Source organism: Mobula birostris, chromosome 18 (genome assembly GCF_030028105.1).
Source record: "Mobula birostris isolate sMobBir1 chromosome 18, sMobBir1.hap1, whole genome shotgun sequence".
Classification (NCBI taxonomy): domain Eukaryota; kingdom Metazoa; phylum Chordata; class Chondrichthyes; order Myliobatiformes; family Myliobatidae; genus Mobula; species Mobula birostris.
The window spans coordinates 50,403,186-50,417,601 of record NC_092387.1 but is presented as its reverse complement, the minus strand read 5'-3'; the positions used below and the strand labels follow the sequence as shown (position 1 = coordinate 50,417,601).

General features: G+C 40.6%; 1 protein-coding gene across 2 annotated transcripts in view; it reads left to right on the top strand.

Annotated features, from left to right (window-relative positions):
- The window catches only part of dnajb12a (DnaJ heat shock protein family (Hsp40) member B12a), a 47,274-nt gene that overhangs the window by 21,594 nt on the left and 11,264 nt on the right, over positions 1-14,416 (top strand). For both annotated transcript variants that reach the window (XM_072282649.1, XM_072282647.1), the window contains exons 2-4: positions 787-967; positions 6,161-6,306; positions 9,525-9,710. In XM_072282649.1, the coding sequence (XP_072138750.1) occupies positions 787-967; positions 6,161-6,306; positions 9,525-9,710 (513 nt within the window). The remainder of the gene's footprint in view (positions 1-786; positions 968-6,160; positions 6,307-9,524; positions 9,711-14,416) is intronic.

Genomic DNA, 14,416 nt, shown 5'->3' with positions numbered 1-14,416 from the left:
TTTATTAAGCTGTTTCCTGGGATTAATGCACTGAGATATGAGGTGTGATTAAGTCAGTTACAACAATCTTCACTGAAAGTTAGAAAAATTCGAGGAGTTCTCACAAGAACCTTGTAAATGCTAACAGGAGCAGGCAGATTAGGAACAGTGAGAATATTTCTGATGGCTGGGGATTCCAGGGTAGGGAGTGACATCTAGGATACAGAATATACAGTTTAGAATTGAGGGCAGGAGAATTTTTTTCAGCAGAGATGGTGAACATGTGGAATTCTCTGTAATAAAGGGACTGGAAGCCAAATTGTTAAATTATTCAAGAAGGAGATTAATGTATTTCTTGATCCTAAAAGGGTTATGTGATATGGGAAGAGGGTATTGAAGTGGACAGTCACTGATGGAGCAGGCCAAAGGGCTGAACAACCATCTCCTGCTCCTTTTTTTTAAGTGTATTAACATTACCCTCAAAGAGCACTCATAAAAGTCTTGTTCACACTGCATAAAAGATAGCTACTCAAAAATATGATTTAACTGTCTTAATGCATTTCATTGTGACTTCAATATGGAATAGATCAAAGGCCTTGAGTTTAAAAATCATTTGTTTAAATACTGACTGAAAATCATAGGAGAATAATAGAACGCAGTTATTTTACATTTCATTTTTGACTGAACATAATTAACCTGAATAATCAGTCATTTGAACTGCCTGTAAGATACTCTGCCACTTGAATATGCAATGTTGTGGAAAATGTCTTCTGACTAATACCATATTTATTTTAATTGTCTTTGCAGAATTGATAGAATCTTTGACACAGAATGGCTATCCATCCAGTAACTTCACACCACCAGAGGCCGCAGATTCAACAGAATGTCACCAAAGGAAGGGAAGCAAGTTCACTGGCTCCAGCTCTGGAGAGGCAGGAGGAGAATTGGGTAAAAGCTATACCACCGAACAGCTTGAGGCTGTGAAAAGGTACAAGGAAGGAAAACAACCAAGGGGAAGGAAAAGCCTATGGGTTGGGTACTTTTTGGCAAACAGTACAGAGGGTTGAGTGGTGGGGTGTGGGAACGACCAGGAATATCTCACTGAAGGCGCAGACAGGTGAGTCCAGACAGAAGATGCTGTGCTCTTTTTCAAGCTTGCTTTGACCCTCACTGAACCAGTGCGGAAGGCCAGAGGCAGAAAGCTCAGAGTGGAGGTGGGATGGAGAACCAAAGTCAGGCAACAGGAAGCTCAGGGACACTCCTGTGGACTGAAGGTTTTTGTTCCATAAACTTTAAATCACTTCTTATCTTTCTTACTATTGGTATCACGTCTCGGATTGAAATGTTATCACTGTTTAACTTTGTAATTTATTGAGTGTTTTGTACTTATTTCAGTTTTCCAGTATCTGCTATTTTTAAAAATTAAACAATGTGTTATGGAAAAGGCTACTATAGACCTTGTCGCAAGTAGTAAGGAAAATTAGCGATCTCTTGTCATTGATAGTGTTTAGTTTGAGAAACTTTGGTCCGAAACTAGTGACTCAAACTTAAAAACAACCACAAAGATATTAAGGTAGAATTGGCTAAGAAGATTTTGGAAAAGGTAGACGTTTGGTAAACTGTGACAGAAGGAGGATTGGAGGGTAGCTCATGTAGTAAGGCCTTTGACAAGGTCCCACATGGGAGGTTAGTTCAGAAGGTTCAGACACTAGGCATCCATGGAGAGGTTGTAAACTGGATTCGAAATTGGCTGTGTGGGAGAAGACAGAGAGTGGTAGTGGATGATTGCTTATCAGACTGGAGGCCTATGACTAGTGGTGTGCCTCAAGGATCTGTGCTGGGGCCATTGTTGTTTGTTGTCTATATCAGTGATCTGGATAATAATGTGGTAAATTGGATCAGTAAGTTTGCTGATGACACTAAGATTGGAAGCGTTGTGGACAGCGACGAAGGCTTTCAAAGCTTGCGGAGGGATCTGGACCAACTGGAAGGGTGGGCCAGAAAGTGGCAGATGGAATTTAATGCAGACAAGTGTGAGGTGTTGCGTTTTGAAAGGACAAATCAAGGTAGGACATACACAGTAAATGGTAGGGCACTGAGGAGTGCGGAGGAACAGAGAGATCTGGGAGTTCAGATACATAATTCCCTGAAGGTTGCATCACAGGTAGACAGGGTTGTAAAGAAGGCTTTGGCATCCTGGTATTCATAAATCAAAGTATTGAGTATAGAAGTTGGGATGTTATGGGGAGGTTGCATAAAACATTGGTGAGGCCAAATTTGGAGTATTGCGTACAGTTCTGGTCACCTAACTATAGTAAGGATATCAGTAAGATTGGAAGAGTGCAGAGAAGATTTACTAAGATGTTGCTGGGTCTTCAGGAGTTGAGTTACAGGGAAATATTGAACAGTTTAGTTCTTTATTCCTTGGAGCATAGAAGAATGAGGGGAGATTTGATAGAGGTTTACAAAATTATGAGGGGTATAGACAGAGTAAATGCGAGTAGGCTCTTTCCACTTAGATTAGGAGAGATAAATATGAGATTTGGGGGAACATTAGGGGGAACTTCTTCACTCAGAGAGTGGTGGGAGTGTGGAACGAGCTGCCATCTGACGTGGAAATGCGGGCTCACTCTTAAGTTTTAAGAATAAATTGGATAGATACATGGATGGGAGAGGTCTGAAGGGTTATGGACTGGGTGCAGGTCAATGGGACTAACGGAATAATGTTTCGGCACAGACTAGAAGGGCCAAATGGCCTGTTTTCTGTGCTGTAGTGTTCTGTGGTTCTAAGGAGAATTTTCTTAATTCTTAACAAAAGCAGATTTCAGTGAAAAATAAAGACTTAATGAAATAACGATCCATCAGTTCTTAACCAGGGAAGTTAAGAATTGTATTAGATTGAAATAAAAGGCATACAGAGTTACAAAGATTAGTGTTAGTCCAGAAACAATAGAAAATATATTATGAGAGTAAGGTGACATGAAATATAAAAGCAGACAATAAGAGTTTCTGCAAGTATTTAAAGCAGAAGAGTGGGAAAAGTAAATGTTGGTGTTTTGAAAGATGGCACGGGGGGAAATAATAATTGGAAATTACAAGTTGTAGAATCCATGAATAAATCTTTCTTCATGGTTGAAGACAAAAAAATTTCAATAAAGTAAAAGTACATTTATTTTCAAAGTACATATAATGTCACCATATACTACCTTGAGATTCATTTTCTTGCAGGCATTGACAGAAAAATAAAGAAATGCAATAGAATTTATGAAAAACTATACATAAAGACTGCCAAACAACCGGTGTGTAAAAGAAGACAAATTGTGCAAATAAAAATAATTCTGAGATGAGTTGTAGACTCTTTGTAAGTGAGTCTGTAGGTTGTGGAATCAGTTCAGTGTTGAGGTGAGTGAAGTGATCCACACTAGTTCAGGAGCCTGTTGGTTGAAGGGTAATAAATCTTCCTGAACCTGGCAGTGTGGGACCTAAGGCTTCTGTATTTCCTGCTCAATGGTAGCAGTGAGAGGAGAGCAGGGCAATGAAAAGTAAAATATCCAGTAGGGGGAAGGGAAGAATGGATCTTAAAAAATCACTACATTAGAGGATAAATGCACAACACAACCTATTGGGAGTAAAGTCTGGTGACTCCCTTGGACCTGATGGCCTGCGTACTAGGGCTTTAAAGAAGTAGCTTTTAGAGTCCTGAAGTTACTACTTTAGGAGTTATTTCTAAAGCACTCTGGATTTTGCTGAGATTCATTGGTTTGGAAGACTTTCTAATGCCCAAATTCATGAAAGGAGGAGATTCCAGGCCCAGCTGGCACGACATATTTTTATCAAAAACTGCTAACACCCATTATTAAGGAAGTTATAGAGGACATCAAGAAAGTAAACATACAATCAGAATCAACATCAAAGGAATATTCTGTTCCACAAGTTTACTAATTCTTTTAAAAGACCAATATGGATAAAAGGAAAGCAAAAGGTGGAATGTATTTGTATTTCCAGAAAGTATTTGATAAGTTTCAGTATAAATATTTACTGCATATAGTGAGAGCTCATGGATTTGGGGATAATATAGTGACATGGATAAAGGATCGACTAAAGAGCAGGAAATGGGGAGTTAGAATAAATGTTTTGTTTTCAGATAAGCAGCTGTAACTAGTGGAGTGTCACAAGGGTCAGTGTCAGTGTTTGCAGTCTATATAAATGATGTACATGAAGGAACTAAGTCTATTGGAGTTGAAAGTGGGATTGGTTTATTATTGTCATGTACTGAGGTTGAGTGAAGAGCTTATCTTGTTTACTGTACATATGCATCAAATCATTACAGTACATCGAGGTAGTACAAGATAAAGTAATAATGGAATGCACCATGAAGTGCAACAGTTACAGAGAAAATGCACTGTTGTGGACAATAAGGTGCAAGGACGCAATGAGCTAGATCGTGAGGTCAAGAGTCCAAGAACCATTCAATGATCTGTAGCTAATGACACAAAGAGAGATGAGTAAGCAAGATGAGAAAGGAATGCAAAAAGTCTGCAAAAAGCTACAGAAAAGTTCAGTAGGGACCAAAAATTTGGCAGGGTAGAACAAATAAGGGGAAATATGAGATAATTTCTTAAATAGGAAGATTAGAAATGCACAGTATTGTTTTAAGTGGAGAGAGACTAAATAATGCAGAAAGAGGAATCTGGTGGACCCCGTACATAAACACAAGATGTTAGCATGCAGGCAAGTCATTTTGTTAGAAGGTAATTGGATGTTTTTTTTTATTGGAATGAGGTGTAAAAGTAAAGAAACCTTGCCACAGCTGTACTTTGATAATGCCACATATGGAGTACAGTGATCAATGAAGGAAGTACGTCCATTAGAAATATTTCACCTAAGGATGACAATATTGATTTTTAGACAATGGATTATACAATGACAGATGGGTAGGCTTATACACATTAGAATTTAGAAGAATGAGAGGTGATGTTTTTAATTCTTGGTTCTGAATATGACTATTAGATCATCTCTTAATCTTCTTTCTTCTCAGAACAACAATCCTTGCTTCTCTACTCTCTGTACTTTACATGAATCCCACAGCCCTGGATCTGTTATAGGAAATCTCTTGAACACTTTCTCTAAGCTTTGACATATTCACCGAAGTGTGATGATCACAAGCAAATGCGGTATTCTAAACATATCCTAATAATGACCGGGGTGGGAAGGGTCTTTGATTATATTGTCTGCTTTCCCAAGGCAGTAGGAAGTGTAGACAGTGTCAGTGGTGGGGTGTCTGGTTTGCATGATTGGAAAAAGTCTACAATTTTTTACAGTTTTGGACAGAGCATTCACAAAACTAAGCTGTGATGCATCTGGATAGAATGCTCTCTATGGTGTAGCTATAAAGATTAGGCAGGGTCATCCAGATATTTCCTTAATTTTCTGAGTAGCTGCAGCCACTGGTTTTCCTGCTTTTGCATCAGGGCAAGTTATCAATAATATTCACACCTAGAAACTTGAAACTTCTGTCCATCTCCTCCTCAGCACCCCTGATCATTCTCTCTTCACCTGCCTTCCAAAGGCAGAAGCTAAAAAAGTTGAAAACATGCACTAACTGGCTTAAGGACAGCTTATATCCCACTGTAAAAAGACTTGTGAATGGATGTCTTGTATGATAAAGATGAACTGTTGATCTTTCAATTGATGCATACTAGGGCGTGTATCGATTTGATACTTCAACCCTGCTTCCTGAAGTTAATGACCATTTCTTTTGTTTGCTGACGTTGAGGGAAAGTTTGTTGTCTTGACACCATACCACTATGCCACTTCTTCCCTTCCTCTACTCCATCTCGTTTGAGATTCTGACAGCTTGTGGATGAAGTTAGAGCAGAATCTGGGCATACGGTTGTGAATGTATAGGGAGTAATGTAAGGGCTATGGATGCAGCCTCGCAGGGCACCAGGGTTGAGGATAATTGTGGCAGAGGTGTTGCTGCCTAACCTTGCAGATCTGTTTGTCAGGAAGTCAAGGATCCAGCTACATATGCGGTCTAGTGCTTGGGAGATGAATTTGTACTGCTTTTCCTATAAAGTTGCATCATTCCTATCAAAATGATTTTGTACTTCACATTGAAAATGGAATTGTTTACTTACTGGGAACTGACAGATTGCTGTGCTTTCTGTCCAATGTACAGAATTAAAAAATGCAAAGATTACTATGAAATCCTAGGACTAAAAAAAGATGCCACAGAGGATGACTTGAAGAAAGCCTACAGGAAACTAGCTCTAAAGTTTCATCCCGATAAGAACCGGGCACCAGGAGCTACAGAGGCATTCAAAGGTAAGTCCTGTGGCACTGGGACATCACACTGGCAACTAAATTCTGTTGTAAATTGTCTTAGGAAAACAGAATATAATATGCATCTACTGAACTGACAGGAAAACTACAATTTGATTTGTATTTTGTCATGTCTCACAGACATTTCACACAGTGAATTAATTGGACTATGCTAACAATTATGACGGAAGCAAATGAGGCATTGTTTTTCAGAATCTTAAGAAACTGGATCAGGACTAAGCCAGTTGGTACCCAAGCCTGCCCGAGCATTCATCACTATAATCCTTAACTCCATCTTGAACATATTAAATGACTCTGCCTCCATAACCCTCTAGGGTTGAAAATTTCAAAGAGTCTTTCTCTCTTTCAGATTTTTCTGAGAGAGAAATTCCTCCTCGTGTCTTAAGTAGGTGACCACTTATTCTGAAATGATACTCCCTGGATCTAGGTACCCATACTAATGGAATTATTACTGTTCACTGTGTTTTTAAAAAATCTTATCCCACACATTGCCTTTATACTCCACCCCAACCTTAAAAACATGTCCTCTGGTGTTTGACAGTACCTGGAGAAAAGGTATCCATGCGTCTCATAACTTTAAAAGCCTCTATCATGCCTCCTTTATATATTATAATTATAATTATTTTTTTCAATAAGATCATCTACCATTTTTCTAAGCAATATGTACAGATGTATTTTACTAACAGGCTTGCTGGAGGGAAGTTCTCGGAGCACTAGGAGAACTCCCTGTTGCTCTCCTGATGGTGCTGTAGAATTTTTTTCATTCACAAGGAACAGACAGGAGGGTTTTTGTTGCACTTGGATCAGGAGTCTGATCCAAGTGCAGCATCTCTGACATTGCAACATTTGAACAGTATTTCACAGTATTTGGCAGGACTATGCTAAAGTCATGGAGTGTGATTCAGAAAGAACTTCATTGCCAAGTGAATTATGTTGGCACTGAGCTACACTTCTAACCTTGCAACACATGTTTTCGGTGTCACGTAGCGTACGATGAAAATACTTTCTGGCAAGAATCATTTTTTAAAAATCTACAAGTCAGGCTTTTGCACAGATGTTCTACTGACTGCCCCCAGGAGCGGAAATGGAAATCTTGCTTAGATCTGAATTGGTGGTGCCGGTTCCAGATATTGTTGCCTGTGATACTTTAGGAGACAGGAAATCTCAGAGATGGGAGCATGATGTAGTCTGGAGAACAAAAAGGAGGTCGCAGTATTACTGATGTAGGATGAGTATTTTAGTTTGGTTGTTCTTTTCCCCCTTCGCCCCTAAACTGAATTATCTGTGTGTGATTATTGGAAATATACAAATTGCTGGGTGTAAAACAGTCCAGGCTTTACCTCCTGCCATATTATAACCTGGTACAATAATAATTGAGGTGTTGAATAATCACAATAATTAGTGTCTATTGATGAGCGTTTATGAGTGTTTAATATCATGAGTTGATATTAACCAGTCACCCTCACCACCCTCCCCTTACCCAGCATTGGAGAGTTTGAGAGCTGCTGAGCCAAAGTTACCTGTTGCCATTAAATGCACTACTCAAAGTGCACATCCTTACTCAGACTTACTGAACCAAGGCCATATTTCATCTGTCAGAGGAAATATCTTAAAGGCTTGAACTATAAGCACATTTTTAATGATGCATTTTAAGTACTACTGCTCAACCTCATTAAAACTTAAGAGAAATTAATTGCCTTCTTCTGAGACACTTACTCATTTCAGTTACAAAATGTTAAAGCAAGCAATTACCAGAAATCTTTCCCTCAGGCTTTTAGGATTTGCTGAAAAGAACCAATGACATAAAGAATATTTTATTTCCAATGCTCTTGGTGACACAGGGACTTTTGCTCCTTGTTTTTGCCCTCAGGAATTTTCTAATGTAGCAATTATTCCAGGAAATAAATACTTGACCCATTAGTTCTCACTCTTTGCCGTGAATGAGCTAATGACAGTCTGAACGGAATTTCCAGTTGTGAAAAGTCCTTATATATTTCCTGTGGAAGAAATACGTGATACTGAAGTAATTCTCTCTGTATAGAGCAGCAATGCCAGTCTTCAAGAGTCATCTATGTGGAGAATTTCACTGGAAATTGCTATCCTGTAGTTTTAGAAACAAATATGTTTAACTACTCCTTAATTAAGAAACTGTTAGATGCCACGAGATGGGACTTAAAGTTAGTTCCTTTCTTATTTATACCCATTTTATAACATGAAACAATGTTTTCAAATTTTGAGGTTCGCTTTCTCATTTTATTGGAAAAGAGGCACCTGGACAACCTTGTTCCATATTTTTTCCATCAGTTAAACTGTAAAGTAGATTTGTTTGATCTTCAAAGAACATAAGCTTGTGCTGAAATTCAATATGGTTGTGGTCAAATATCTCATCCACTCCACTTTCTTCCCAATTCCCTTAGAACCGAAGGATCAATTAGTGAACATAACATCTGAGTATGAGCTATTCTGTGAAGTAAAACTGTAATTTAAAAGCTTATTAGTGCAATTAACAGTGGCATACTAACCTGCACATCTTTGGCATGTGGGAGGAAACTGGAGCACACAGAGGAAAGACGTGCCTTCCCAGAGAGAAGGTGTGGCCTCTACACAGCACCAGAGGTCAGGATTGAACCCAGTACAAATGCAATCTATGAAGCAGCAGCGACACCACAGTACTGCTCCTTTGTAAATCTCGCCCTTACTCTCCTTCTGCCCCTCCTCCTTCCCTTTCTTCCGTGGTCCACTGTCCTCTCCTATTAGATTCCTTCTTCAGCCCTTTACCTCTTCCACCGATCACCTCCCAGCTTCTTACTTCATCCCCTCCCCCTCACCTGGTTTCACCTGCCACCTGCCAGTTTGAACTTCGCCCTCCCCAACCCCTGACCACCTTATTCTGGCTTCTTCTCCTTTGCTTTCCAATCCTGATAAAATGTGGAATGTTTATTTCCCTCCATATATGCTGCCTGACTTGCTGAGATCCTCCAGCAGTTTGTGTGTATTGTAAATTTTGTAAAGGTTTTTATTATGTACCATTCTGATGTGGTGTGCAAAAATTCATGCTAAATGATAACACAATTAATGGGATGTTTTGATTTGAGTTTGTCTGGCTGAATGCTGATGACAGGCTCTCCAGTGGCATGATTTCCTCTGAAGGCCCTGTACTATTTCTTGCACTTGTTCTGATCCTACCCCTTTTCTCCCAGCCATTGGAAATGCATATGCAGTGCTCAGCAATCCAGAGAAGAGGAAACAGTACGACATGTATGGCGATGAACGACAGGCTGCCAGCCGGCACAGTCACGGCACATCGGACTTCCACAGAGGGTTTGAAGCAGACATCTCACCCGAGGACCTCTTTAACATGTTCTTTGGTGGCGGATTCCCCTCTGGTATGTTACATTTTTGGTTGAGGAAGTATTCCCAACAACTTTAGTAAATAAACTTATTTATTTGTAACTAGTTAATTTGTAAAATATTTACTTAACTGGTAGACTTCCAAGCAATTAGCAACAGTACCCTATCACTGCCTGTTTGCTTTTGATACTAGTTTTAATCACTTTATACCATGAGATTGAAGTTTCATAAAACATGCACATTGAAGTTAAGCTCACTCCATTAATCAGTCACATCCCCTCCAGGACCTACTGAATAAGCAGCGGAGCACACTTTTGAACTGACTCATTCAGCTCCACTGTCACAAGGATTGTTACAGAAAATCTTTCCTACCAAATGCAATAAGCATCTCTGTGTGACAGGAGATCACACATCAGAGTACAATAGTCTGTGTTTTATTATTTTGTACATTATTGTTGCACATTATCGTACATTGGTAATTTATTATTGAGTATATTATTATTCTGTACATTATTATTAGTTAAGGCTGCATACTGCTAAGTGTATTTTTAAATGTTGCTGCTGTAACAAAATAATTTCCCACTTGGGATCAATAAAGTACTACTTATTATTATTATATAATTGAGTTTGGCCCACTCATAGCTCCTGCTCATTCAAGAGTGGTACTGTAGTAGAGCTACTAGGACTTGATGTTTCAATCCCTATGGTAAGTTGGCACTCTCGCTGTTGGCAGTGGGTTTGGAGTGGTGACAAGGAGGAAGGGTAGGTACGTCATTGGGGTCATCAGGTGGGCACCCTCCTTCATTGACATTTTGTTGATAGGTCCACGACGTCTCCAGAGGGCTCAACGGTGCTACCTGGCGTCCCAGATACACCCCCCTCAGTTCCGTACCCTCCTGTCTTCATCTTGCAGCCCAGTTGTTGTCTTTCCTTTTAATCCAAATCCAATTGCTGCTTTCTTCTGCTGCATTTGACAAGGACGTGATTGCTTGTTGGAGGCAGTGACCCCTCACCCCCATCTTCTTCAATAGACTGGTCGTAGATGTAGCAACAAATCCCCTGCATCCCACTTCTACAGGGAAAATCTTGGTCTTCCAGCCATTCTGGGCAGCTTCAGTTGCCTGTTCAGAGTACTTGGTCTTTTTCCTCTCATAAGCTTCTTCGACACCATCTTCCCATGGTACTGTCAATTCCACAACATATGCCAGCTTGGCTGTTGTGGACCACAGGACCTTGTCTGACTGGAGTGTTGTAGCTGCAACGTCTGGAGGAAACACAAGCTTTTCTTCCAAGTCCATGTCCATTTTCCAATCCCGAGCAACCTGCAGAATGCTTACATCTTTCGATGTTATATGGTGCTCTGGAGGTTGGCCTGCTGGTACAAATCGTGTAATGTGGACATTTCCTACTGATGTTTGTGGGAGCGCATTTGTGGTGATTCGCCTCTGTTCCAAGATTGATGCCAGCTGTCTGAGAACTTGGTTATGCCGCCAAGTGTACTGCCCCTGGGTGAGGCTCATGGTGCATCCTGTTAAAATGTGCCTTAGTGATCCGGGTGCTTGACAAAGAGAGCAAACGGGGTCTTCTCCCCACCACTGGTTCAGGTTCTGGGGTGTGGGTAGGAGGTCATAAGTGGCTCTGATGACAAAACTTAGCCGAGATCCCTCCATCTCCCAGATGTCACACCAGCTAAGTTTCCTCTTTTCCAGGCTTTCCCAATTAGTCCAGTGGCCCTGCTTAGTCATTGAGACGGCCTTGGTGTGTTGCTTTGCCTCCTCCTGTCTTCTCAACTCCTCACCACGAGTCATCTCTTCTGCACTGATGTTGCGTTGTGCCATTGAGGAGCCTTTGGGACAAGCCCCAGCCCGGCTGTCCCATGTTGGACTTGGCCAACCACTTTTATTATTTATTGATTGTTATTGATGTTTATTCTTTAATCCCAATTAAAATAACTAAAAATAGAATGTCAAGATACATTTTGCATCTTGGGGAACACCATACAGAGAGGAAGAAAGTTAATACTTCAGGTTGATAATTTTCAAACAGAACTAGAAAACGTTTAAAATGTCACAAGAGTTAAATGTTACAGAGGTGGGGATGGATAGAAAGAAAAAGGACTGAAGGCAAGAGGGATTCAATAAAAAAAGAGATGAGAGGACAAAGCAAAAATAATGGTAATAGGATAAGTTAAAAGTCAGCTGATGATTCGAGAGGAATTGCAATTATGAAAAACGATCACATTTGAAATGATTGGAGTTTATGAAGGCTGAGAAGATGAATTGCCTTTGTGTTGTACAGTGGGGCAGCTGGTAGAGCTGCTGCCTCACAGGACCATTGTCCTGGGTCCAGACATGGTCTCTGGTGCTGTCTGTGTGGAATTTGCATTTTCTCTGTGTGACCATGTGGGTTTCGCCCCAGTACACTGGTTTCCTTGAGCATCCCAAAGATGTTCCAAAAGCAGTTATATACAGGCCTCCCAATAGTAGCTGGGATGTGGATCACAGATTGTAACAAGAGATAGAAAAGCTTGTCAAAAGGGCAATGTTAAGATAGTGGTGGGAGATTTTAATATGCAGGTTGATTGGGAAAATAAGGTTGGTAATGGATCCTAAGTGAGTGAGTTTGTTGAATGCCTGTGAGATGGCTTTTTATAGCAGTTTGTCATTGAGCCTACTAGAGATCAGCTATACTGGATTGGGTGTTATGTAATGAACCAGAGGCGATTAGGGAGCTTCAGGTAAAAGAACCCTTACGAACAAGTGATCACAATATGATTAAGTTCAATTTGAAATTTGGTAGGGAGAAAGTAAAGTCTGACATAGCAGTATTTCAGTGGAGTAAAGGAAATTACAGTGGTATGAGAGAAGAGTTGGCCAAAGTAAATTGGAAGGAGCTGCTGGCAGGGATGACAGCAGAACATCAATGGTGAGAGTTTCTGGGAAAAATGAGGAAGGTGCAGGATAGATGTATTCCAAAAACAAAGAAATACTCAAATGGCAAAATAGTACAACCCTGACTGACAAGAGAAGTCATAGTAAACACAAAATACTCTGCAGGTGCTGGGGTCAAAGCAACACTCACAACACGCCGGAGGAACTCAGCAGGTCGGGCAGCATCCATGGAAAAGATCAGTCAACGTTTCAACTCACAACACGCTAAACTGATCGTTTCCATGGATGCTGTCCAACCTGCTGAGTTCCTCCAGCATGTTGTAAGAGAAGTCATAGCTAGCGTAAAAACAAAAGAGAGGCATACAACAAAGCAAAAATTAGTGGGAAGGTAGAGGATAAGGAAGCTTTTAAAAACCTATAGAGAGTAACTAAAAGAATCATTAGAAGGGAAAAGGTGAAATATGAAAGCAAGCTAGCAAACAATATCAAAGAGGAGGAGGGGAGAGAAGCGAGAGGGAGAGGGAAAGGGAGAGACTTCAGACTAAGGTTTTGGAAGCTGTAGCCCTAAAAGTCTGGTATATATCTGTGTTCCTCCTTTTTGTCATTTTTACTATTTTGCCATTGTTTTTCACTGTAAATATTTTTTGCACTTTTTTCTAAAAGTTTTTCACCTTGTCGTGCGCATAAACACCTTTGCACCAAATATGCTTTTGTGGCCTTTCGTCAGAAGAAGTCCACACCTTCATGAGGGCACGCGACCCTCACTAAAACTGGATGTTGTGACATGGGGAATTGCTGGGCAGCCTATTCCACACTGTATGTCAATGAATAAATAAATAAATGTTATATAAATGGTAGTAGTAATACCAGAAGAGAAATGGGTTCAAATCTCTTTTAAACGGTGAAAATACAGAATTTAAAGTAAGTATTTGAGTTTAAAAATTAGTTACTTGTTTTTCAGAATTTGAATTGCAATGCTGAAAAACAAACTGCTGAAGGAATTTAGTTGGTTGAAATGCATCCCAGGGAGGTGGGTGCGGGGAAGAACTACTAACTTTTCAATTGAAATCCTGCATTAGAACTGAGATTGGAGAGAGGGACTAGCTGGTATAAAGAAAATTAGAGGGATCAGACAGAGAACAGAGGCCAGTAAGTGGACCAAGGAGGGGGGAAAATGATGAGAAAGATGGAATGAGGTGGAGAAGGGAGAGTGAAGATGGAGACAGCTGCTGGAGGGCAATAAGCAGGAACATCTACAAATGCTGAGATCTGGTGAGTAAGGACGGTGATAATGGAAACCTTTCAGGGAGAGATGAAGGGCAGACAGAACCAGATAGGGAATGGGTGAAGGAGGTGGGTTGTAGGTGGACAAAACCAGGAGGGGGTGAGAGATGAAAATGGCTAATGGGGGCTGAAGGGAAGAAAATTCAGAGGATTGGAGATGGATGGGGAAGAGAACAGAGGTCCGTTCCTTTTTCCATAACACCCGACTCATTCAGACCCCATCTTCATCTACAACTACCCACAGATTTCATCCACTAGACCTCCTTTCCCCATCTGGTTCCACCTGCCCTCCATCCACCCTGGATGGAGGTAAGAGAAGGTGGAGCAAGAATTGGTGCACCTCCTGCGGTTGCAGGGGAAGGTGCCAGGAAGCAGAACAGGGAGTCGCAGAGGGGATGATCCCTGCTGAAGGCAAAAAGTGGTGAGAAGATGTGACTAGTGGTGGGATCCCATTGCAGATTATAGGAATGACAAAGAACAATGTGCTACATGTGAAGACTAGTAGCTTGAAAAGTGAGGACTAGGGACCAGAGTAACATGGGATGAAGCAGTAACATGGGGAAATG